Source organism: Aythya marila (assembly GCF_965140915.1).
Source record: "Aythya marila genome assembly, chromosome: 14".
NCBI classification, from domain to species: Eukaryota; Metazoa; Chordata; class Aves; order Anseriformes; family Anatidae; genus Aythya; species Aythya marila.
This window is the reverse complement of record NC_139055.1, coordinates 16,525,767-16,548,817: the sequence shown is the minus strand read 5'-3', so window position 1 is coordinate 16,548,817 and position 23,051 is coordinate 16,525,767. Positions and strand designations below refer to the sequence as shown.

The 23,051-nt window shown below is 49.1% G+C and overlaps 1 protein-coding gene across 1 annotated transcript; it reads right to left on the bottom strand.

The window, feature by feature from the left end:
• Window positions 1-2,787: 2,787 nt before the first annotated feature.
• On the bottom strand, window positions 2,788-10,949 carry CXCL14 (C-X-C motif chemokine ligand 14). Its single transcript, XM_082771272.1, has 4 exons — window positions 10,831-10,949; window positions 9,813-9,918; window positions 5,601-5,711; window positions 2,788-3,986 (listed from the first exon to the last, which is right to left on the bottom strand). Exons 1-4 carry the CDS (start codon window positions 10,892-10,894, stop codon window positions 3,971-3,973), a joined length of 297 nt encoding a protein of 98 aa, XP_082627398.1. The 5' UTR covers window positions 10,895-10,949; the 3' UTR covers window positions 2,788-3,970.
• Between the last annotated feature and the right edge of the window lie 12,102 nt (window positions 10,950-23,051).

Here is a 23,051-nt window from a genome sequence, read left to right as displayed (position 1 = left end):
GAACACGGCTATGGCATCGCTGCCTAAACGCCACTGATTGAGGTGATGGCCCAAAGATGGTCACTAGGCTCTTTGCAGTTTGGGATCAGAGGAAAACCAGTGAATGACAGACGGAGTGTTCCTGATAGAGCAAACACAGGGGAAATGAGAGCTACAGACCCCTAAAATACTTCTACCACACGCCTCCCACTGAAGGGAACAGACTGAACAAGCAGAAATCCCAGCACGAGTGCTCCAACAGAAAATTTACAGAGTGCTGAAAGTGAGAGCCACCCTGAAATGAAGTCAGTGTGGCTGAGGCTTTGAAGCAGGCTGCCCAGCCTCCTGGATCCTGAGCCCAAACTCATCCAGAAACAGTTTCCCTGTTTCCAGAGGTGCTGAGCAACTTGGTGTCGGTGAGATCCTCAGATGCTGCGTGCGTCTGGATTGAGATGCCTCATTTTTAGGAGCTGGCCTCGGAGGGGAAAAGATTATCAGCAGGATGCCGAGTCCTGGGGGTGGTGGGTTTCATTCCCATTTGCTCCTGTTCCCACAAATTGAGGAGCTCATGGGGTGGGGGCACAGCAGGAACGGGACCAGCCCAGAGACCGTGCCGTCCTGCACACATGAGCCAGCTATCGCCTCAATAAACATTTTGGCTATTGCTGACCCAGAGCGTATATGAGCAAGTGAAAGGCAAGTGGTGAAAGGATCTGTATAACATTACTAATCCCGTGTAGTGCGCTTGCTGAAAAGGCCAGGCAGGTCCTGCTGCTATTGTGTCCTCTCCCCGCAGCTGCTTGCTTCACCCTCCTGCTTTTATTGAAATAAAACCTGAGAGCGCTGCTCCTCAACTGGTGACACCCACGGCAGAGGGCAGGGAGGGACAGGGGCACCGGGGAGGTCCCTGTCCCCAAGGTGGGGATGACAGGGCTTTATTTTTCAGCCCTGAAGGGCAAATATGTGGCTTATGCATAGGGGAGGGGGATGGACAGGGCTCCCGTGGCCTCACGACCTGCAAATCTGCTGGGGGAAACAAAGGCGAATCCTGAGGTTGCCACCAAACCTAGCTGGGGGAGGTGCCTACATTTTTTATTTATTTATTTTATTTTTATTTTTACTATTTATTTATTTATTTAATTATTAATGTTTTAGCAAAGCTGCTTTGGTGTGAAGGGAATCAGCTGGCATCTCCCGTGTGCAGCCATTATTCCGGTGCGCTATTTCCCCTTGCAGTAGTGGGGAGCGCAGCGGGTGCTGCTCCTGTTTGTGGGGCCTCACCCAACCTGCCCAGAGCTGTGGTCTAACAGGCATGCAACGACCAGCTCAGAGCAGCAGATTTTCCTTTCTTTGGTTTTGAACAACATTTCAGAGAGTGGCTTTATCCTAAAATCCTGATGGATTTCAGCTTAAACATATTGAACTGAACAGCCCGTTTTCTCTAGACTCCCATTGTATCAGAGGGGGAAAAATACTTACTTTTTTCCTCTGTGTCAAATTTTCTCCAGTGGCTTTGGTATGTTAGACCAACCCTGGGCTAAGATTTGCTCGTACAGGCTCTGTCCTGTGAAGTGTGAATCACTGCGGCACGTCTGGGCACCCGGTGGTGCACGGCACCTCTTGTGCAACCTCGCTGGTGCTTCTCCAGCAGATTCATCGCCTAGTAGTTGTTAAATCAGCATAAACTCTTTCTTGAAGTTTGTCGGCATGTTGAAATCCAGCCTCCTCAAGGAAAAAAACTACTGGTTTCACTAAAATGAGACTCAAGGAATGCAAGGGGCAGCTCGAGAGCCCCCAGGCCTGGGTTTGCGCGTAGATTGGTGTCAGATGCTCGGCCCGAAGCAGCGCCTTGTGGTTAATGTCCCCAGAGGTTTTGTTTTTATTCCTTACATACTCTGAGATTTTTCTCAAGCATGCTACGAATAGGAATCTGAAGTGTGTAGCTGCCTCCTTGTGCAGAGCAGGAAAATTGAAATCTAACAGCTCCTTCTCCTGCAGCTCTGCACAGTGTATAGGTGTATAATGTGTGTGCATGTTTTATTTTCTATCCAAACTGGAGGAACCTCTTGAACTGAAGCCAGGCACTGCCTTGATATAGCCCAGAGGAGTGTCCAGCCTGGACAGCATGGATTTCCACGACAGGAATTACACCGATCTCAGCAACGGAACAGGCGAGCGAGGGCAGCAGGGCTGCCTGGGGACTCCGGCTGCCTTTCTGCTGTGAAACTCTTGCTGCCTTTACCGTTTCTTTCTGCTGCTTTTCTTTTCAGCTGCTCAGGGCATGAGGAATTTCAATCTATTGTGCATCAAAACCCAGTTAAGATCTAGCAGGAGCATCACCAGAGGTGGGAGCTGTGTATGAGCTGGGTGGGCCATTTATTAGGTGCAAAATCTGTCCCTTTGGGCAAGGGCAGAAGCTCCAAGCATAGAAGAAATGCAGGCTCACAGGCTCACCTGACTTTCCCTCTATAACCCACCCTCATCTAGCCAAGATCTCTTCTAACTCACTGCCTTTTCTTTGCTTTTATATACACCTGGGGTGGTTGGTTTATATTTATTTAGTGTAACCCTAGAGTAGTGGCTGTAGGCACAAGGCATAGCCATTGCTTGTGTAGCTGGATTCCTCAGTATTTAAGTAAAATCCAAATCCTAAAATGAGAAAGAGAATTAAACAGGACCAGAATAATGTTTTCTAATCCCAGTGTCATCAAGTTGCCCTGACTCTAAATCACCCTCCCTGATTTAGTGTTTTTCCCAAAGCAAATTTCCCACTAAAAATGTTATTAGAAATGGCTGGAGTTCCCTGGTGGTTTAAGGAAATTTAAGAGCAATCGTCAGCTTTTTTAAATATATTTTTTATTACTTTTTTTTTTTTTCCCGTTTGTCTTAGAAAGAAATATGAAATCTGCATGCAACCTTCTAAATATTTCAAACATTTAAATAGCATATGATAATTTAGCAGTACAGTACATTATACAGAAAGATAATATAGGGAGACTTCCTATAGTGTATTTACAAATGAAAAGGTAGTTTTGTTATTTTATTTTAAAAAGAGGAATGCACTGCTTAACATTGAAGTATTACATTCAAAATAATGAATATGTTGTATTGTGACTAAAACATATATAGGTATTTATATGTTTGCCCTATCATATTTTTCATAAAAAGGTACCTTTTAAAGGCTTTTTTTTTTTTTTGCTACAAATCTAGGAAATCATACACAATAGTCTCGAAGCTTAAAATGTCTCAGTACTGAAGCCACAAACTTCCCGTAAGAACTTCAGGTGGGAAAAAAACAAAAACAATTTCCTTAGTGGTAATAGAAAAAACCAACCAACCGAGCTGGAAATGCTTTCTGATGCAGGGATGTGTGGTTCGCTTTGCCTTGTAGCCAGACCCCGAGTCCATAAGAGAAGAGGTACACACAGGATGGTCACACGCACTTGATGACAAACTGAGGGACCTCACGTCAGGCTGGGTGGCATCTCGGTGGCACCCTCCTCTTCATCCTGGGATGAAGGCGATGCCCCGACAGGCACCACCGCCTTCCCAGAGCAAAAGGGTGAGGGACACGGCTGTAAAATACCTGTACAAACCTTGCTGTTTGCCTAATGAGCTTATAAAGCTCGATTGCAATCATAGTGAAGTATGAATGAATAACATTTTTAAAAAAAAAGACAAACAAACAACAAAACAGAACAAAAAAAAAAAAAAAAAAAAAAACAAACAACAAACTCTTTGAAATGCAAAGCATGAGTTTTCCCGACCTCAGTACAAAGCAGACAGGTGTGAAATCTGAAGTGCAACAGATGCTCGTGAAATCTGGAAGCCTTTTGCACGCGGCTATAAAATGTAAAAACTGACCCTTGGTAAAAAGTGCTTTATAATAATATAGAATTTGTCTTGTGTCTGTGAGAGAGGAATAATCTTCTGCAGAGCCCAGTCCTACACCAGCCAAGGGAGTCCTTTCCATTCCTCATGCCGCTTCCTCTTATTCTTCATAAACCCTGGACAGGAGGAAAGCCAAGAGCAAAGTATTTAAACCATGAATGAAGCAGCTCCCTTCCAAATAATTAAAAACCAGAAGCCAGCCTTTTAGCCTCTGCTTAAGTAAATTGGGAAGCGAGTTATTGATGTGTTCTGCCACAGCTATTGGGATGTGTAAGATGAGGAAATCCCCATCCTATAATACTCTTTAACCGCTGGAGAATCCGTCCCGCATACCCACGTATGAAGTACATCACGAGTTGTATATTTGCACTAGAATGGATAATAAATTAACAGTACCTGTCATGTTTGCAATAACAGCAGACTCTGTTTTATTTTTTTTCTAGTTTACAACCTGAGGAGAAGACCTGGCAGAGCTGTTTGATGAAAAATCCCTCTCTTGCAAAGTCTTTAGGTGGAAGCAGTCTTCCTTGGGAAAAGGAAGGGGAAATCCAGGAAAAAGGAATGGGAAAAACCAGGGGCAATGCTGCTTTGGGGAAAACATTCATGCTTGACTTCAAATTCCCTGCCTTCCCCTGGGGAGTAATTCAGTGGGCTTGGTGCAGCTGGCCCAAAGGCACTGACAAATTGTTTACTTATTATGGAGCTTTGGTTTAAATCAGGCCCTTTACGTCTGACACATCCACTTGATGCTGCTTCGGCTGCAGCCCAGCTCGGCTGCTTTGCTTTGGGCTCTGGAGGAGACGGCGAGCAACAGAGGGGGAGCCTGCGCCTCTCCTGAGCACACAGCTCGGGGCTGAGCATCCTCTGTCATTTTAATTATGCTTTTTTTTTTTTTTTTAAGTGTTTAAATGTGTTAAAAAATGTTGATGCTGTGTTCATCATCTGGGCCCCGTGTAGCTGCACTGGAGCTTGGTGAGCCCTTGCTCATCTCTGCAGGAGATGGGGCTTGCAGCTCGCTGTCTGCACTTAGATTTGGCTCAGGGAGTGAATTCCCCAGTGGGTAAGAAGGGTCGGGCTTTGGGGGGACTGTGCTGCACACAGAGGCTCTTTCCTGGCTACAACAGGAGTTTGGCCATTCCCTTCATTATGGCTAGGGGTTATAACACCAACCATCAGGCATTTGTTTCTCTCCTTCTCGTCTATCTAGAACTGACAGCTTGCAAAAAAAAGAAATTAAATCCTCCTTGCAAAGGAGAAGGTGGTGGTGCATCTTACCAGCAAGTCACTTTTCCCTGGGAAGGATGCAGTAGTTAAAATTGGCACAGATTTGTGGCATTAGAAGGTGTAAGTTCTGGTGTGTGTGACATGAAGTGGGGCAGTCTCTTCCCTGCACGGCTGACTGCTTTCCTTGTGACTGTGTGGAAGTAATTTAGCTTTTCATCTTGGCTTTTTACCCGTAAAAAGGAGGTGAGTGCATGTACGTAGCTGAGGACATCAGCTGACAAATAGTTTAACAGAAAACAAAGACTATTTATAGCTGTAAGAGCCTAATCCTAAAATAGAAGGGAGGAGTGCATGTGGCAGGAAAGAAATCGCATCGAGCATCCGCTGATATTTGTAGGTTTGGAAATGAAATGCCTCCTCCGTGACGGATGCAGTGGTTGCAGTGCGTGCCTGTGCACCACTGCTCGCCCCCGAAATTTCCACCTGCGGAGCAAACTCACACTTACCTGCCTTTCTCCTTCCATACTCTGTACCACTTCAGCAGCCTCACCGTGTTTTGGCGTTTGGGGTTCAGGCAGTGCTGCTGCTCGCCTCTGACCCGCGTCCACAGGGTCACGCTGCAAGGGAAGCCAGCAGGGGTTAGGGGCACCGCAGCAAGCCCAGCCCGCTGCTCACCCTCCAGAAAATGCCCACATCCCTCAGAGCGTTCACCCAGGCAGGCAATAACAGGGTTTTCCCGCTGAGTTTTATGGCAGGCATCTGAGTTGTAAAAAGGCTGGAGCGGATCTTCAGCTGTTATCAATCAGTGCCTGTCAGCCCTGTCCACAGAGCTAGGCTAAGTCGTACCAGATGAAGACATACCCGGTATTTTTAATCAGGGAGCTCGCTCTGCCTGTCTGCTGGATATTTTCTTTTGAGGTTAATAGCTGACTTAATTAGGGTTCAGTCAGGCAGCCGCAAGGTCCTTGCAGGAGAGGGTTCCCTTAGGCTCAACAGCATTGCATGAAAGGGAAAAGATCCGACCTGGATCATCGATCCCCCCCCCCAGCCCTGCCCAGTCAGCAATATTTAAACACTTGCAGATGGCAGGGTGCCCACCCAGAGGGTGAGCTCTGAGCCCAGGGCACTCAGTGAAGCCCTCCTGGTCAGTCTGCCACAGCCGAGGTGATGTGGGAGACCTGGAGCTGCTTCCCAAAAGGGTGGCTCTCCAGAACTATTAAGACTGCTATCATATCTCAGGAATCAAATTCAAGTGGTTTTCCATTTTTGTTACTCATTTTTTTGTGATCAAAAACCCTACCTAAAAACCTAAATTTTTGTGTTATTTATTTTTTTAATTTTTCATTTTCTTTCTTTTTTTTTTTTTCTTTTTTTTTTCTTTTTATATTTTTTCATTTTCTGTAAATACTGTCTGTAACAGGGAAATGGTTTTCAATCTAACCAAAATATTGTAATGGAATTAGTTAAACACTGCTAGAAGCACGAGCAGAAAAATGGCAGAAACCCAGACGTATCTATGAATATTGATGGGATTCTAGCGTGGTTTGGTTCCGAAAGGAGCTGTATCTCCCCCAGCCCAACAAGAAGCCCCTGCAAGCTTTCCCAGCTCCCCTCCTGGTGCAGAGAGGGCAGCCCTCACTCGACATAAAACCCTGCAGGTTGCCTCTCAGCCCAGCTGAGGGGCTCACCACGTTTCCTAGGTCAGTGTCGGGCTCAATTTCTTCTTCCCATCCAGCTAATCTCCTTCCCTGCTTGCTGTCTCCACTCCACGTCCAACAGGTACAAGCTGAATTCATCAGAACAGGGCAATTTTGGGGTGATTTGTTGCCAGGACTTGGCCCTTCCCAAATGCATAGAAAAACAGCTGATGGCCTCGGAGAGCCTCTGGGGCTGCAGACAACAGAAGGGCAAGGTCTCTGCTGAAAGCTAGGGTCTGTTTCTGCTCTAAGGCACTCTCAGCCAACCCTGAGGAGATCAGTACATTGAAGAGGAGGAGAGCAAATCCAGGAGCTCACTGAAGGCACGAGGCATGCAAGGTTTAAGGGACTCGAGGTTAGCGTGATGTTTCTCCATCCAGCAGCCACCTTCCTGGCCGTGCCGTCTGCGCTGCCTGATGTCAGACCTTGGCTTGAGTTTCCCGTATGACAGAGCACAGGAGGTATTTCCAGAAAGTGATGGACAGGCTAAATCTCGGGAGGAGAGGAGCAGGAGCAGCTCTGGAAACCAGCAAGTCCCAGTTGTGCACCAGGAGTGAAGGAGGGCAGCTCGGGGATGGCTAGAGCAGAGTAAGGAGGAGATCCATGGTGTGTGTGCCTCTTGGGGAATGACCGAGGCTTTTCTCACAGACACTTTGCTCTGATGCTGGGTATAGTTTTTCTCTTCTGGAGGTGGGATGGCAGAGGGGACATGCCTGAGATGTCCCTGTGGTCCCCAGTGATTCCTGTGCACTCCCCGGTGCTGAGGGCACAGCCTTGGGTGGTGGCATTTTGGGGCACCCTGAGCTAACCTGGCCCTGCTCTGGTCTCCTGGCGATGCCCCCTTAGGGTACAGGTGTGCTGCAAGATTTTTTTGGCAGGTGTAAGGGGACATTAAAGGACACTACAAGACCTGATACTCTGGGCAAGGAGTTGGCTGAAGCTCCTTTCTTACATAAAGGTGTCTTACACCTTTATGAGCTCCTTCAGGTGGGATTTGGGTATCTGAAGGTCCCTGAGCCCAAATCCTCCTGATGTGTCCATCCCTCCAGCACTGGGACGAGCACCCCTGGGTCAGCATGTGACACCCCAGAGCTTCATGCCCCACACATCTTTTCTGCAGCTCTGCCTACGAGAACCCTGTCCCCAGGGCCATCAGGGTTCTGGTTTGAGTCCTGAGGGGTTTTGACCAGGCCGAGGACTCGGGTTGGCTCTCTCTTACTCTGTGCCACAGCTCTGCTGGAGGGTGTGTGGCCAAAGACACATTCCTTCCTAAACTGCGTCCACACACCCACGTCTAATCTGCAAAACACCACGAACATCACGTTCCTCTCACGTGAGAAGACACAAGAGATTTTGAGGAGGGCAGGAGGGGAACCAGCTTCACCGACTCACTTCAATCACCACAGCAACAAAAACGGGGGTGCAGGAATTCAGCTCTTCCGTGCCTCATCCAGAGACTCCTGACAAATTGGCTCTATAAATATTAATTTAAGCTTGGTTTCAACATGGACCTCAGGCTTTGTTGGGGTGGTTGGAAGGGCAGTGGTGGCAGCACGTCAGCTGGTCCCGGGGGTGTCCCCAGGAACACGGGAGAGAGATGGGATGGGATGGCTCTGTCCCAGAGCTGCTGTGAGCCTCCAGGCTTGAATAGCATCAACCAGCCTGCTCGTGTGAGAGGTTGCTGATTCCCCAGCTTTCTTTTTCAAGCGAGAAGTTGCATCAATGAGCTGTATTTCCTCACCCGGGTGCTCCCCTCCCTGCTGGCTGCTGAGCCTGGTCCTGCCGCTCGTGGGCTGCAAGGAGCGCTCCCCTGCACCACGCTAATGCTGCTCCAAGGTCTATGCAAAGAAAGTAAAACTTCAAGGAGCTGATTTGGGCAGTGATGCTCCTCTTCAGGTGCCATTAGCTCGTCCTGGCTTCAGAGAATTGGGACTGAAGGTCCCTGAGCTGTGCCTTGCTCATGGGGATGCTGGTGTAAATCCGGAGAAGCCCAGTGTGGATGCTCCGTCCCTCCTCCGTAGCCTCTGTGGAGCCTGGCCAGCCATTTCTGTGGCTTCTGGGGTTTTGCCGTGATTGTGCCAGTCCCGTGGGCAGGATTTGGCCCGGGGGATGTTACAGAGCACAGTGTGGTGGGGCAGGGTGCTGAGGTCCTGTTACAGCAGCTTTCTGAGATGCTGTGTTGTGAACGCTGGAGTAAATCAGTCTGTGGCTTTTTGGGGTGTGCGGCTGCTCTCAGGATCCTTTTTTCCCCTCTTAGGTGACAGGAGCTCATTGCAGTCTTCTCTGTTAACTTGTCCCTCTGTTGTTATCCAGCCCCATTTGCTGGTGCTTTGTAGGGCATTGTAAATTTATACAAAACAGGACAGAAAAAAACCCACAAACCACCCGTACTTAAAATGAGGGGGAAGAAAACACCTCCTCTTGATCCAGCCATCAGAGATATCAAAAATCCCTGTACCTGCCTTGGTTTAATTCTCCAGGGCATTGCTTTGGGATCCCAGCAGCATTGTTCACAGCTGGCAGCGAGGGTTGGAGGGAAGCACCCACTGACACCCGGGGTGCTCCCACCGGGCATGGGGGGATCGATCGCCACCAGCCGAGGCAGGCAAAAAAAAATAAAATAATCAGGCTCTGTCTGGGTTAACAACTCCTTGCAGAAGGCACCGCGGACCAGATTCTGCTCTTGTTCTTACTCTGCTCATCCAAAGAAACTTGAGTGAATGGTTCTGGGTTTTACAGCAACAGCTCGCGGTCGTGTCTGTCCCTGTTTCCACTCAGACTAACGATTCTCCTCTCCTCGCTGCCTGCTCAGGAACTAATCCTTTGAGCAGACAACTCTGTCAAAAACTGATAGCTGGGGTTTTGATCAGAGTTACAAATTTTACTGCATCTGTTACAGCAAATGACTGTTCCTGGGAGTGCCACGGCACGATGAAAGCAGAGAACAAAGAGGGAACTTGCAGGGTAAAGCAAGGCAACTCAGTGACAGGGAAACAGGGCAAGAAATGAAGGAAAACTTACATAATCATCTCCTCCACGCAAAACGGGTACCTCGGCTTTATTTCCAGCTTCCGTACATTAGAGAATCTGATTTTAGGACCTTTTCTGGAACATTTGCACTTTACGCCTGGAAGAGAAGGCATTTACTGCAGAGCCTCCTGCATACCAAGCGTCCCTGCCCGCAGCCTGTGTGCCCCTGCAAACTCCAGCTCGGTCTTGCAAGCCTCAGTGGAAAAAGCTGAATTTTGTAACGCTGTTGGGCTTAAAAAGGGTAATGCTTCCTTTGCTACGTCCCACGGAAAGGTAGCGGCTCCCTGAGAAAGGGACTTCGGAGCACTACGTGTGTTCTGGGGCTCGGGAAATAGGGGAGCTTTTTAAAGTGCACCTGCTGTGATTAAATGTGATTGCGTTTAACAGGAGGAAATGAAAGAGCCGGGACTCACTTAGAACTGAACAAGCAAACGCAGTTCTCGGTGAGGTTCTCACCGCGCTCGTGTCTCGCCCAGACTTTGTGGGACTTTCAGTCCTTTTGCCTCTCCCGGGTGCTCCGACGCATTTGCAGCCAGACAAAAGCTGAGCATTTTTTTTTTTTGTTTTTAACTGGGGTTTTTGTGCGCAGCAGAAAGCGGCACGCTGGCAGCCTCGGTGCAATTCTCGCCACCACGTCCAACCCGGCTCTGTCTTCCCCGTGCAAGCCACCGTGCGTTTTCAGGAGATATTGGAGGTGTGTTCCTGAATGACCAGGGGCACAGCCCGGTGCTCAGCACCGGGGGCTGTTCGGCTTGCAGGGAAGCCCCAGCTTTGCCGTTTGCACTTCCCCCCTGTTTTCACTTTTGGGGCCACCCACAGCTGCCTTACACCTTTCCGTGCATCACCTTCCCGACATGCAGGGGACCGCCAGACCCTCCTCGGAGGTCTCAGGAAACGAATCAAAAAATAGTGGAGAAGCAACCCCCGGAGAGAAGTTTAAATAGGAATAGGCAGAAAAAAAAAAAAAAAAAAACAAAAACAAAAAACAAAAAACAAAACAGACCCTTACCTTCCGCGCTGGCTAAGCACATCGCGATGAACAAGAGGAGCAAAGCCGCTGTCAGGAGCTTCATGGTGAGCCAGCGGGTGCCTCAAAAGCGCCGGGGGGGTTAATTTGTCCCCTCGCCGGGTCCCGTCCCGGTCCCGGTCACTGTCCCTATCCCAGTCTCTGTCCTGGTCCCTGTCCCCGGGGCGGCTGCGGGCAGGGGAAGGAGCGGCTGCGGGCGGTGCTGCTGCCCGAGCTCTGCCGCTTTCCCCCGCGTGTCCTCTTTTAAAAGGGCTCATTTAAAGCTGCCGGCTCATTAATATGCAGAGCGACCGCGCGGCTCCCTCCGCTTCCCGGCCCCGGGAGAGAGGGCGGGCGGCGGGGAGGGGGCGAGAGAGAGAGAGGGAGGGGAGGGGATGGGATGGGAATGGGGTGGGATGGGATGGGGTGGGAAGGGATAGGGCAGGATGGGGCAGGATGGGGTAGGGTGGGTGGGATGGGGTGGGTCGGGATGGGGTAGGATGGTACAGCACATGGAATGGGATGATTGGGATGGAATGGGATGATTGGGATGGGATGGGATGGGATGGGATGGGATGGGATGGGATGGGATGGGATGGGATGGGATGGGATGGGTGCCCTGCATGCTTCTGCTGGGCAGTGGGAGCAGGGCAGTGTGGTGGTGGGAGCAGGGTGGTGGGGTGATGGGAGAAGGGCAGCGGGGCATCCAGACACAGAAGGAGAATTGGGGAGGTCTCATCTGCCTGCAGGGTCACCTAGGGCTGCTTTCAACCTTAGAGGAAAATTTGGTGAAATCAATGGCAAAACAAACAAACAAACAAACAAAAAAAACAAGAACAACAACAAAAAATCTCCTAAGAGCAGTGTTAGGTGGGCTTGGTTTATGGAGTATTTTAGGAAATCCGATCGGTTTAGGGTTGCTTTAACAAATACACAAGCTCTGTTCCACTCTGTGAGGAGCAAGGTGACAAGAGGCAGAAGCCCCGTGGATGCAGATGCTCCTTCCCTCTCCTCTCCTGGTGCCGACTCCGCTCACAGCGAACAGAGCATCCTTAAAACCCCCACTCCAGATCTCTGCCTGTGGGGCAGAAATTGTCAAAGATCACTCAGGTCTGATCTCCTTCGTTGAAATGCATCCGAAATACATTGCTAACAAACGCTGCTGCCCATCCCTGCTCCATGTCAGCCCTTCTCCCAGCACATTTACCCACCTCACGTACCCACAGACCCCACGAGCGACCCAAACCCCAAACCCATCCCTGGGGGTGGCTGGGGAGCCCCCTCCACGCTCTCCTGGCCCCGGCAGCGTTTTAAGTTTCCCCCCCTGGCTTTTTTCCTGCCGGCTCCCATTGGCAGCGGCCTTCCCGCGGCGTTCCCTGCCGGGGTGTTGGCAGGCAGCGAGTACAGCCCTACCACACACAGCCTGCACGTTGCACGCAGGCGGTGGAGGCAAACGCCTTGTTCCCGGCCCTGGGCTTCATGCGGGACGTGCCGACACGCAGGGAACAGCCTGCGCCGGGACTCAGGCCTGGGGGGGCGGCGGTCGTGGCTTTTGGGGGCTTTTGGGGTGAAAAACCCATTTGTGGGTAGGGTTGCGCAGCTGCTACTGGTGTGATGGGGCAGGGGGGGCGGTTTTTGCTGGGCTCTGGGTGTTTGTGCTGCACAGCTCTACGCCAGCTCTGAGTCTCCTGTTGAAGTCTGCTGGGGATGTGGTGCTCTGCATGCTGTTAAATGCTACAGAGATTTTTTTTTTTTTTGTTGTTGTTCCATAGCCTGGTGATAAAAACAATCACCTGAGGCATGGGGGAGCTCAGCTCAAACCTCTGAAAGGTGCTGCCGGTATCCAGCTGCTTCCACGGGGAAGAGAAAAAGCTGGAGGGGAAAAAACTGGGTTCAGAGTAGGGGGGACGCTGGCAGGGCACTGGGGACACTCAGCATCAGGTCACCCCATCCCATCCCAGGGCTCAATCCTGCCCCCTGCACCTCGCTTTCCATGCACAGGAGCAGCCCCAGGCTGTGCTCATCCTGCACAGAGGGGGGCTGTGGGAAGAACAAGCTCTTTTTTTTTTTCCCTCCCCCTCTGCTAATAAAAATTTGGGTGCAGCTTTAGCTGTCGGCAATTTGAACTTCCCCCAAACCGGGAAACTCGTGTCCAGGCTGGAGAAAAAATGAAGGAAATTCTTGAGCTTTCCAAAAAGCGAATCCCCTCATCTTATGTGATTCTTGTTAGTGGTGAAAGAGCCAAGCTCGTGTGCTGTTGGGTAAGCAAAGGGCTGCCTTAGCTCCAGTTTACGTGGGGAAATGGATTTGTGTGACATGTGTGGGTATGGAAAATACACCCTGTGTGCCCGGGCAGTTTGGTGCCTGTGTGCCAAGTGCTGGCTTTGACACTAATTATTTCTGAGAGCTCAAATGCTTCTCTGGCCTGCTAGGACAGATTTTGGTAGCCATGTATGGCTGCCCAGACACCTGCTCAGTCTCAGAAGGATGGTCACAGAGGAGGAAGGAGTGCTGGCGAAGGATTTGAGGGAAAGGAGAGGTGTAGGGAATTCACCAGTCTGACCCTAAAGAAGCCCCACTCATCCAGGTGTATTTCCTATGTGCGAGTACACGCCGAGCTGATAAGCACACACTGATGCCTTGTGTGCCTGCTGTGTCTCCAGGAAATCTCCAAAGCCTGGCTTTGCCCCTCAAAACGGAACATTTAGGACTGAGGTTTGGTCACTGCCCTCGGTCCTGCAGATGGGATGTGCTCGGAGAGCTGTGCCTGTCCCCAGGGGAGCACCACGGTGTGTGCAGCACATCACCTGCCTCATCTAGCTAATTAGAATGACATTGTTCCCCATGAAAGGTCTGTCATTTCATCACATTAAATGCTGGTTATTTCGAGTACAGGATGAGCTTCAGCTTGGATTAACTGTCCTTCAGAACTTCGTACCAGGAAGATGAAGATGCTGCCATTGTGGGAAATCTTGACAAAATGGCCATGAAACAGAAAACTTATTTATTGCCAGGGAAGCAAACTGATGTGACTGGCTCCTCTGTGTTTAACGTATAAGAATATCCCAACCTGCCCGGTGAGGAGAAGATTAAGCACTTGCAGTGACGTGACATAATCCCTGCAGCTCCTGTCAGGAACTCGGGGCAGGAATTAGACTTAAACGTTCGCTAAAAAAATGCAGAAATGAGGTGGAGGCGCAGAGACGTGTTGTGTGCTGTACGCAACGTTTTTCCTGGGTGGTGCAGTTCGCTCTTCGAGCCTTTTTGGCTCCTCAAGCAGTCTGTGTTTGGCATCAGATCCGACGTGTGGTGTGGGCGAGGTGGTGTGAGCCTCCTGGGGCTCACGGGCCCTCAGCTTCACCACAGAGCCAGCCCCAGATGGGAGTGAGTGGGGGAATTGCCTCAGATTTTGGGATTGTGTTGCAAGTCTGCTCCTGCTGTGCCCTCCTCGGTCATCAGCGGACGTGCTAAGGGCTGTGGTTGAGGCTGTGTTTTCACCTTTAGCTCCAAACGGCCTTTTCCTTTCCCCAAAAGCCATGAACAGTAGTTGTGTCATCCGTGCGTGTGTTTGTCTATCGTCGGTTGAAAGTCAAGGCTTTGGGTTTCGCCTTTTGTCTCGGGAAACATGAAACATAATTCAGGGAAAACAGCTGTGTTCCCTTCTGCGGAGTTTCACAACGGATGAGTTCTGCAAAATAAGCCGCGTATTGTTTTTGCAGTCACTGCTTTCTTTTGATATTTTCTTTTTATTTTTATTTCCATTATGAGATTAAACTCTAGACTCCGCTCCTTCTCTTGGGAACAGTTTTAAGACCGCTCTCTTCATACGCCTAAATTATTCACCGAGCAGGGTTGTTTTTTTTTTTTTTTTTGCTGAGATCAGAATGAGTAGGTCTGATCTGGGGCTGCTGTCATGTGTGGGAGCCCTTTGAAGCTTGTCATCATGAATCATTAAAAGGGGCTGCAATAGCATGGCAAAACGGAGACCTGACACTTTGTGTGGGTGATCCGAGAATCACCTTTGGAGACGCACAAAAGGTTTAATCCCGCCCGTGGCTTTCTCTGTTGAGAAAATAGTAAGTTGTGTTTAATTTTCTACTGACTCACTTCCTTGCGTGCTACAACTTACCGTTTGTTTTCACGTGCAAGCACAGTTTGCACTTCATGCCGTCCTCTCAATAGGCATTTAAGCCGAGAGTCACTGCAGGTATTTATTTTGCATGGCTTGACGCAACGAGCTGGATCATTGTTTTGTTACCCACCCTGGCACCTGCTGCATTGTAGGGGAACAAAGCCAAGGCAAGCAAGGCAACTGCTTTTATATGATTCAGGATGACACCAGGACCCTGCTGTCTTCTCTGTTTCCTGAGTGGTTTTAATCCTTGGTGTTGGTTTGTGAATACTCAGGCAAGGATGCTGTGTGGTTGTCCTTAAAGGGCATCCCTATCCCTAAAGTGCTGCTGGCTGTAATAAGCTATAGGCAGCCCCCTTCTACACTGATTAATGCCAATTCTCTGAAAAGGAACTGGCTCCTCAGGTAGCCCATACACATTCAAAGCCCTGGGGAATCCCAAAAGCGAACCGCAAGGTGTTTCATTTTCACAACAGGACATGTCCAAACGAGATCAGTGCTGAACAGGTCTCTAACTCAGTCCCAGGTGAGCTCTTAGGGACATTCAGAGGTGTAGAAGCACCAAACAAAAAACCACCCACCCCCAAATTCAGTGGTTGTGTGGCTGCAGCATGTATCCCCCTGCAGACTGAGGGTTTATTTTAAAGTTTGCTCTAGGGGTAGCTGAGATCTGTTTGCTCTTGCCCTGTAATCACAGCAATGATACTCCCCAGAATCAAGACTTAGAAGTATTAAACAAAAATCCCCATAATTTAAAGCCCTTGCAAGCCCTTAATTAAGCCCCATCTGCTGCAGCCAGAATAGGTGCTCCCCATCTCTGTTCTTTTTCTGCTGAGCTGTGTGTTGGTAATGATGGGTATTTTTCATAGACTGATTTCCACCTCCCCTTGGGATAGAAAACATATGTAACATCTTTAAAAATAAACAAAATGAATGACCTAACGATGCAGACTTTGAAAATTTGACGGAAGATTAGTAGGCTGTAATCAATCATAAAATCACACAAGGATGGCACACTGGAGAGCCGACGTGGTGAAGAAGCACGGGTGTTAGCTGCTGAAATTAAATGAGGAATCAGCTAGAGAACAAGGTGGGGATGATAAAGTGTGTAAATGTTGAACACAACGATGTTGTGGGGCTGCACATCGGCAGTGGGACAGGGACAGGACAGCTGCCAGCTGCCCGAGGTGTCTGCCCCAAACTCAGGGCTCCACCGCCTTCACTCTTGGGGACAAAAATATGTCCGGCTCACGATCCTTTCCAAAGGCCTTTCTTTGGCAGCCTTTCCTGGCAGTTGGCTGTCTCTGAAAAGGCAGGCAGTTGTTGCTAAAGGAATTTGGAAGCAGAATGGAGCCCTAATGCTGCGGGAGAGGGCTGTGCCCAAGGCTGTCCCCGGTGTGGATGGGTCTGGCTTTGTGCTAGTGGTTCAGCTTTCCAAGGAGGGGCTGGGTGGGCAGTCAGCCTTCCTCTTTCCCTTCACCCCCTGTGCTAGGGCATCGCTTTGTCCCCGGGAGGATTTTAGAGAAACTCAATGAAATCAGACAGAGCTGCTGCATCTTGGTCCCAACCCCTACAGGTGACAGCCAGGCCATGGGAGCTTCCTCAAGATGTGGATTTATGGATGTTCTCTGAGACCAGGGGACCTAAGAGTTAACGTGAATTTCAATCAAGAAGACATTAAGAAGGGCAGAGGGAAAACAGATTAGCTGTCCTCTTGCCTCGCTCTATAAGATGAGACAACAAGAGAATGTGATGAGACCAATGGAAAAATAAAAGGAAATGAGAAATCAAAGGAAATGCTGCTTTACGGGTTATTTCATATGGCGAATTTGGGAAATTTTCCCTGTAGGAGATCAAATATTCTCTTATATTTTTAGCAGAGCTGGGTAAGACATGACTGCAAGGACGAAACCCGTGACAGAGGCTGATCCCCTGCAGGGGTTGGGCAGGCAATGGCCCATCTCAGACGAAGCAGCGGGGTGCTGATGGACGCTGCCCTGGGCTCGTGGAAGCTGCAAAAATAATTGCTGTGTTCTTAGGCTGGTGTGATCACCCCGTCCTTTTGGTACCAGCAGCCAGTGGCTGGTGCCCAGCCTCCCGTGAGCAAAGGCTCAGGGTTTTTGCAGTGACCTGATGCTGCCAAAGCCACCTTCTCTCTGCCGGTGCTCCAGCAGTTGGGCTTTGCCCCTGCCCTGACACACAGCCCCTGGTCTGAGGTCTGTGCCAGCTGGCTGACAGCAGGCAAGTGCTGCCAGAGGCCGAAATGAATGATTGATCTCTGTGCTGCTGTCACTGCTTCTTATGACTGGCTCTCTAATTAACTCCTTCGCCTTCATAAATTCTTCATCAGGATTTGTATCTCCGACGCTTTGCACATGTTTGTGGTGGTATCAGCTACACTAGGCAGTGGTTTCCCGGTGGTATCAGCTACGTTAGGCACCAGTTTCCCTTGCAGGCATCTCATCTCAGTGGGCTTTTCTTTCCACTTCGCAATGCCTTTGGCTGTACCATGAAGCACCCTCTCCCCTTGCCATATTGAAATCTCCACAGAAGTGGCACTTCGGTGACCTACGAGCTACATTCCAGCAACAAGAACACCTCAATTGCAGTAACAGGCTCCAAAACCAAAACACAGAGAACACCACGAGAAAGCTTTTAAGCAGCAATTGCTCGCCCTGCCTGCAAGCAGCAGTGCCAGCACAACGCAGGCCAGCTCCACGTGTCCCGAGCCTTGCTTCCTGCATGTGAGCGGGTTGTTTTGATACCCTACACTCGGAATATCCTGCTTTCTCTAATTGCATTTTGTGCCTGCCTTGGGAAAAGGCTGCTGTGCGGCGAGCGCAGCTGTGCCCTGCGCCCCCGCCGTGCGCGGCCCACCCCGCGGCTCCGAGGGCGCCAGGTGGGATGGCCGCCCTGCAGGCTCTGCTCCTGCCAAGGAGACACTGGGAATGTTGGCCCTGTCTTCAAAGGTCCGCCGCAGCCCTTGATGTTCCTCACCGGAGAAGGTCAGCGGAAGAAAGTCGCCTGGGAGCCGCTCTCCGGAAGCGAAAATGGGATGCTGGGTTGGCTCCTGGAGAGCAAAGCGCGCTTTGTGAGAGGGAGCAGCAGCCCACACAGTCTTTAGGCATGTTTGTACCCGGAGCAATGGCCTGAGCACGTAAATAGCTCCAAATGAAGCTATCAGATAAGGCTGGCTGCAAGAAAGGGAAGGAGGCAGGAGAAGTTTGCCTTTCCCACAGCGCTGGCCTGATGCTCTATCTGTGGTCACGCTAGCTGGTCAGAAGGACTTCATCAGCCAAGAACATAATTACTGATTTGGACATTGTATTTGTAGGACAGGGTGGCCTTGTTTTCCTTTAAGGAGCTCTTAAAACGGCCCATCTCAGTCTAAGGAGACATTTCCCCCCCTTCCCTTCTTCACCCCCATGACTACCCACAGTGGTATTTCCAGCTATGCTGAAACTCTCCAAAATGTCCCCTTTATTTCTTTTTGGAAGTCTGGACACAGCAGCAACAGACAGCTGAGGATGTAGTACCCTAAAGTCTCATTTAAAGACATTTAAAGACAATTATGTTAACTTTCAGACACCTCTGGGCCTGCCCCAGTCCACTGAGCATTACTGACGTTCGTGATTTCAGTGCCAGCCCATTCCTTCTTTGTGACCTCTTGTGCAATTCACTCGGCGTCACGCTTGGTGCTGCAGAGATGGGAATCTGGCTGGTGAGGGCAAATGGGAAAAAAGGTGCTGTAAGTGTTTTCTCAAGTGTCAGCCCGTTATTTTAAGGGATAATTTGTGCCTCTGTCTGTACAAACCCATCTGGGGCTGGAGCATGATAAGACAAGCCGATCTTTAACATTCTTCAACTTCTGTTTTCTGCTGCTGGGAGACAATTTCCAGGGCGAGGCCCCTGGATTTTGTATGTAGCCTGTCTCTAGCAGAGGCAGGCATGGTACACATGAGGTCCAAATTCTCAGATTCCCTGCAATTGTGGAAAAAAAGGAGCAAGAGACTGGTAGATGTTTTCAGCAGCCTTCAGCTTAATGCCCTTTGCTTTGTTTTCTTCAACCTCCAAGGAAAAAATCATTTCTGCAGTTTGTCAATGCTTACTGCTGTTCAAACCTGTTCAGTGCTTGTTGCATGTAAATGAGAGCTGGTCTGTGGACAGCTGTGGTTCCAACATCTGCTGGGCAAGATCAGGGTGGGAAGAGAAGCACCACAATGATCGTGGTGCAAAGAACAGCAATCCCAGTGCAAAACCAGGGGCTGCTTCTGTCATAAGGGGAACGTGGTAAAGACTTCCCACTGGGGCAGCCCAGCCCCTCATCCCTGCAAAGGGCAGGGCAGGCTGGGATTTTAATGTATTTCTTCCTCAAAAAGCTCCTCCTGGTGTTCTTCAGGCCCAGCTCTGGCTTTGCAGCATTATGCTTTTTTGTTCTTGAACATTTCCATGTCCAAGACACAGCGCCTTTCCATGGTGGAGTTTGCTGGATGTTGGACTGGCAGGACTGACAGAGTATTGTATGGAATCTGGGGAATTCCTTAAACAATATAAAGCATCTTCAGAACATTTCAGGCAGCACGGTCCTATCAGCAGATCTGCTGTGGAACAATCTGGCTCTTTTCAGCGTGTAGTTTTAACCAACTCGGTGGCCAGATCCCATGTCTTTTCCCTAATTTGTTCAAGATGCATGCTATAAATCACCCCGACTTTGACCCGTGAAGGAAAACTAACTTGACAAATCACCTTCTGTTTTCATTTTTGTCAGGATGTTATTTATGAAAATGGGCAGGTCGCTGATAGCTCTGGCTATTGTTGCCCAGGAGCCTGTGGGTTTGATGTATATTCAGCCTGGGTCCGGGCGGGTGCCTTTCCTCCACTCTTCGTTTCTCATGTTAAAACTTGTGCCTTATAGTGAAGAATTTGATTTATTAAAGAACACTTCATAATACAGCAAGGCAGATGTCAGCTATGTTAAATGCCTCCATAAATTTTGCCTCTCTTGAGCAGATTAAACATGCAATTATTTGAGGAATGATGAAGGCATCCTGCACCAAAGCAACATTTCAGTAACCTGATAACGTGAGCAGCTTTAGCCATGTCTCTTACGGAAACGAAGCTGTGTGATTGCGCTGCCTCTCTCTCCTCACACAAGAATTATCTAAACCTGCAAGCTATTTCCATTGCAGCTTAACAGAGGGCTGATATCTCACAGGCAATTTCGGAAGGGTTGTAAGCGATGGGGCTGGGTGCTTTAGGGTGATTAGGTGACCCTGAGCTCGTGTACCTGTCTGCTCTGTGCAGGGGCACGCTGCAAGGACTCTTGTTCTACAGGTGCCTGCTGCACAAGGGGAGGCAGGATAGGGCTGAGGCAGTTTGACACCACTGCACCAAGTACCAGGAACTTGTAACACAGCCTCTGGCTCTGCCTTGAGCCTTCCTTTAGAGAGGCGGGGGCTGCAAGGACTTAAAATATCCTAAGTGCTTATTTCTGCCTCCATTTGTGCTTTCCCACTTATTTTCTCCTATTCCCAAGGTGGTGTCTTTATGTGTCTCCACGCTATCACTGATGGGCTCTTGAAGCTCCTGGGGTCATTTCCAGCCCACAGGATGATGCTTGGTGATGCCGGAGAGCCACACAGCAATGGGACAAGGGTAGACAGGGGCATGGCTCAGGGCTGTGGTCTCCAGCCCCAGCTTGTGGCTGAGCCTGGACATCACTTTCTGTGCCCTTGTCCCACTCTCCCTGCCTGTAAAACAGCAGTGCCCATTGACTTAGGGCACTTAACTTAGGAGGGTTAATGACTTCATGGTCATGCAAAGATTGTAAACTATTCAAAGAACTCCTAGAACCCATACCATGGGCTTGCACAGGCAAAATCATGAGACCAGTCCTTTCAAAATTGGATTTTTAAGGTTTGATTTCCTTTAAGCAGGGTGAATTTTGCATAATCAATGCCTTAGCCCTCTTGAGCATCCTTGTGCTCTCCTGGCTGCTGGAGCCACGCACGCTGTGGCCCTGCCCTGGCAGCATTTCTACCCCATGGCTGGTGGGTGGGTGCCCATGGGTGTCACTTTTCTCTCCGGCAGGATGAGAGAAACCGGCCCCACGCCTCCATTTCCATGTCTCCAGCACAACCTCGTCCGGCCTTTGCAGTTTTCCAGCTGCCAAACCTTGTATAAACTGCTGTTGCATATTGCTGCCATCAATCATCAAAGCCTTTTAGAGGGGTTGTGTTGTGCTTCCTTACAGACTATAACCTCCTTATCATCCTCACATAATCTTGTTATGGCTTCATACCTACCTGCACGATCCACTTATCAGCCAATAAATCCCAGCAAGTTCGCCAGGTGGGTTCACTGCTACAGGTTCCCCAGGCTCAGACTGATGTGCTCCCTGCCCAATATTTTTTGCAGTGATGCTTACAGCAAACACACCTTGCCTCAGCTCTCCCCAGATGAACCGGCTTCATTTTTATTCCCCAGCCATTACTACTTGCTGTTTTCACCCTGAGATGTTTCCTGTTTAGCTAGCCTCTTTTCCTATCCTATTCTGGAGGTAATGAAATGTTCTGCTCACTCCTTCCATCTGCAGGCAGGAGCAGAGCAACCCGAATTCCACATCTGCACTTCGGAGCCTTCCCACTCTGCCTTGCCTCGATATATTTATGCTGCAAATATTTAAGGGCTAAAGGTGGAACTTGAGGAGAAAGTTGACTTTTATTCTGTGAATAAAAAAATCTGGATTAGGTGCTAGTCTCTGTCACCTGGATCAACATGTTTCTGCTGAAGATGCCAAAAAAAAAAACAAACAACAAACCACAAAAAAAACAACACCAAACACCCTCCAGAAAAATCAAAGCTGGAGAATTCAAGTACAACAACTTTCAGGGAGTTGCAGGTGATCTGGGAGATAAGATTTAAGTTGCAGTTGAAGGAGTTCATTGAAGTAGTTTTAAAATATGTAGGTATAAATCCCCAATTCTCTACATGCAGAGCTAAGTGTGTTCCTCTGCATTTCTTCTGCTGAATGTTAAGTGGATCAGTTTTACTGAGGTAACCTCAGGTTTTTTTATTTTATTTTATTTTTTTTCTAGTGGAATTTAATTCAACACAAAACCTACTATTTAGTCTTTTTGGTCGTATATCCTCATTTAGGTGCTTGTGCAAGGAAAGGTTGAGAGCAATCAGAAAACACTGGAAGCTAAACAAATGTTCCCTAATCTCTCTCCAAGCCCGTACTGAAATGTTATTAGTATTTTTGGGCTTGTCTGGATTAGTTTCTTAAGAAGCTGAAGTCGAACAGATCTAAATAGATTATTAATTTAGTAAAACACGACCTCTCCGGGGGCTGAGCCAAAGGAGTGTCACGTTGCTTTGCTTTTCTGCCATGTACACACAGGTTTTTGGGGTGGATACAGGGGATGGTGTGAACAGAGAGCTCTTAGCACATGTCGTGTGGATATCCCATGGCAGCAATGGGAGCCTTCATCCACTCCTCCTCTTCCTCACCATGCTCATGGTTGTGTGTTTGACTTTAAAGACCTGAGCTGGAAGCTCCTTGTGCCTTAATGTTTCTACCCCAACTTCAATTTGAACTTTAGCTTATGGTGATGGATGTCATTACCCTTCTCAACCACAGTCATTCTTTAATTCTTCTGAAATCTGCTGTCTTGTATCTCTATCCAGTGAGGAGAAGCTGCATAAATAATGGGTACAAGTACCGGGTTGGAAAAGGAGCTGGCAGATTTCTGAGGATGGGGTTATTGTCTACCTCTGAGGATGGGGTTATTGCCTACCACTGGTGTTGGCTGGATGGAGGCTGAGCTTCCCATGGGACAGAGCTGGCCAAAGTGGCAATGCCCTGGGAGGGCATGAAACAATTGATCAGTCAGTGGCATTACTTCCAGGAACACAGCATGAGTAGCAGTATTTGTTATTTAAACCACTTCCATTGCGTGCTTGAGGCTTCACCCATCCATCTGGAGACAGTGTGAGCAACTTGCCACAGCAAGTTTTTTTCCTGTGCCCAAACTATGCTGGAAAAAAAAAAAAAATCCTAATTGTCAAGGAACTTAGAGTTCATAATTGA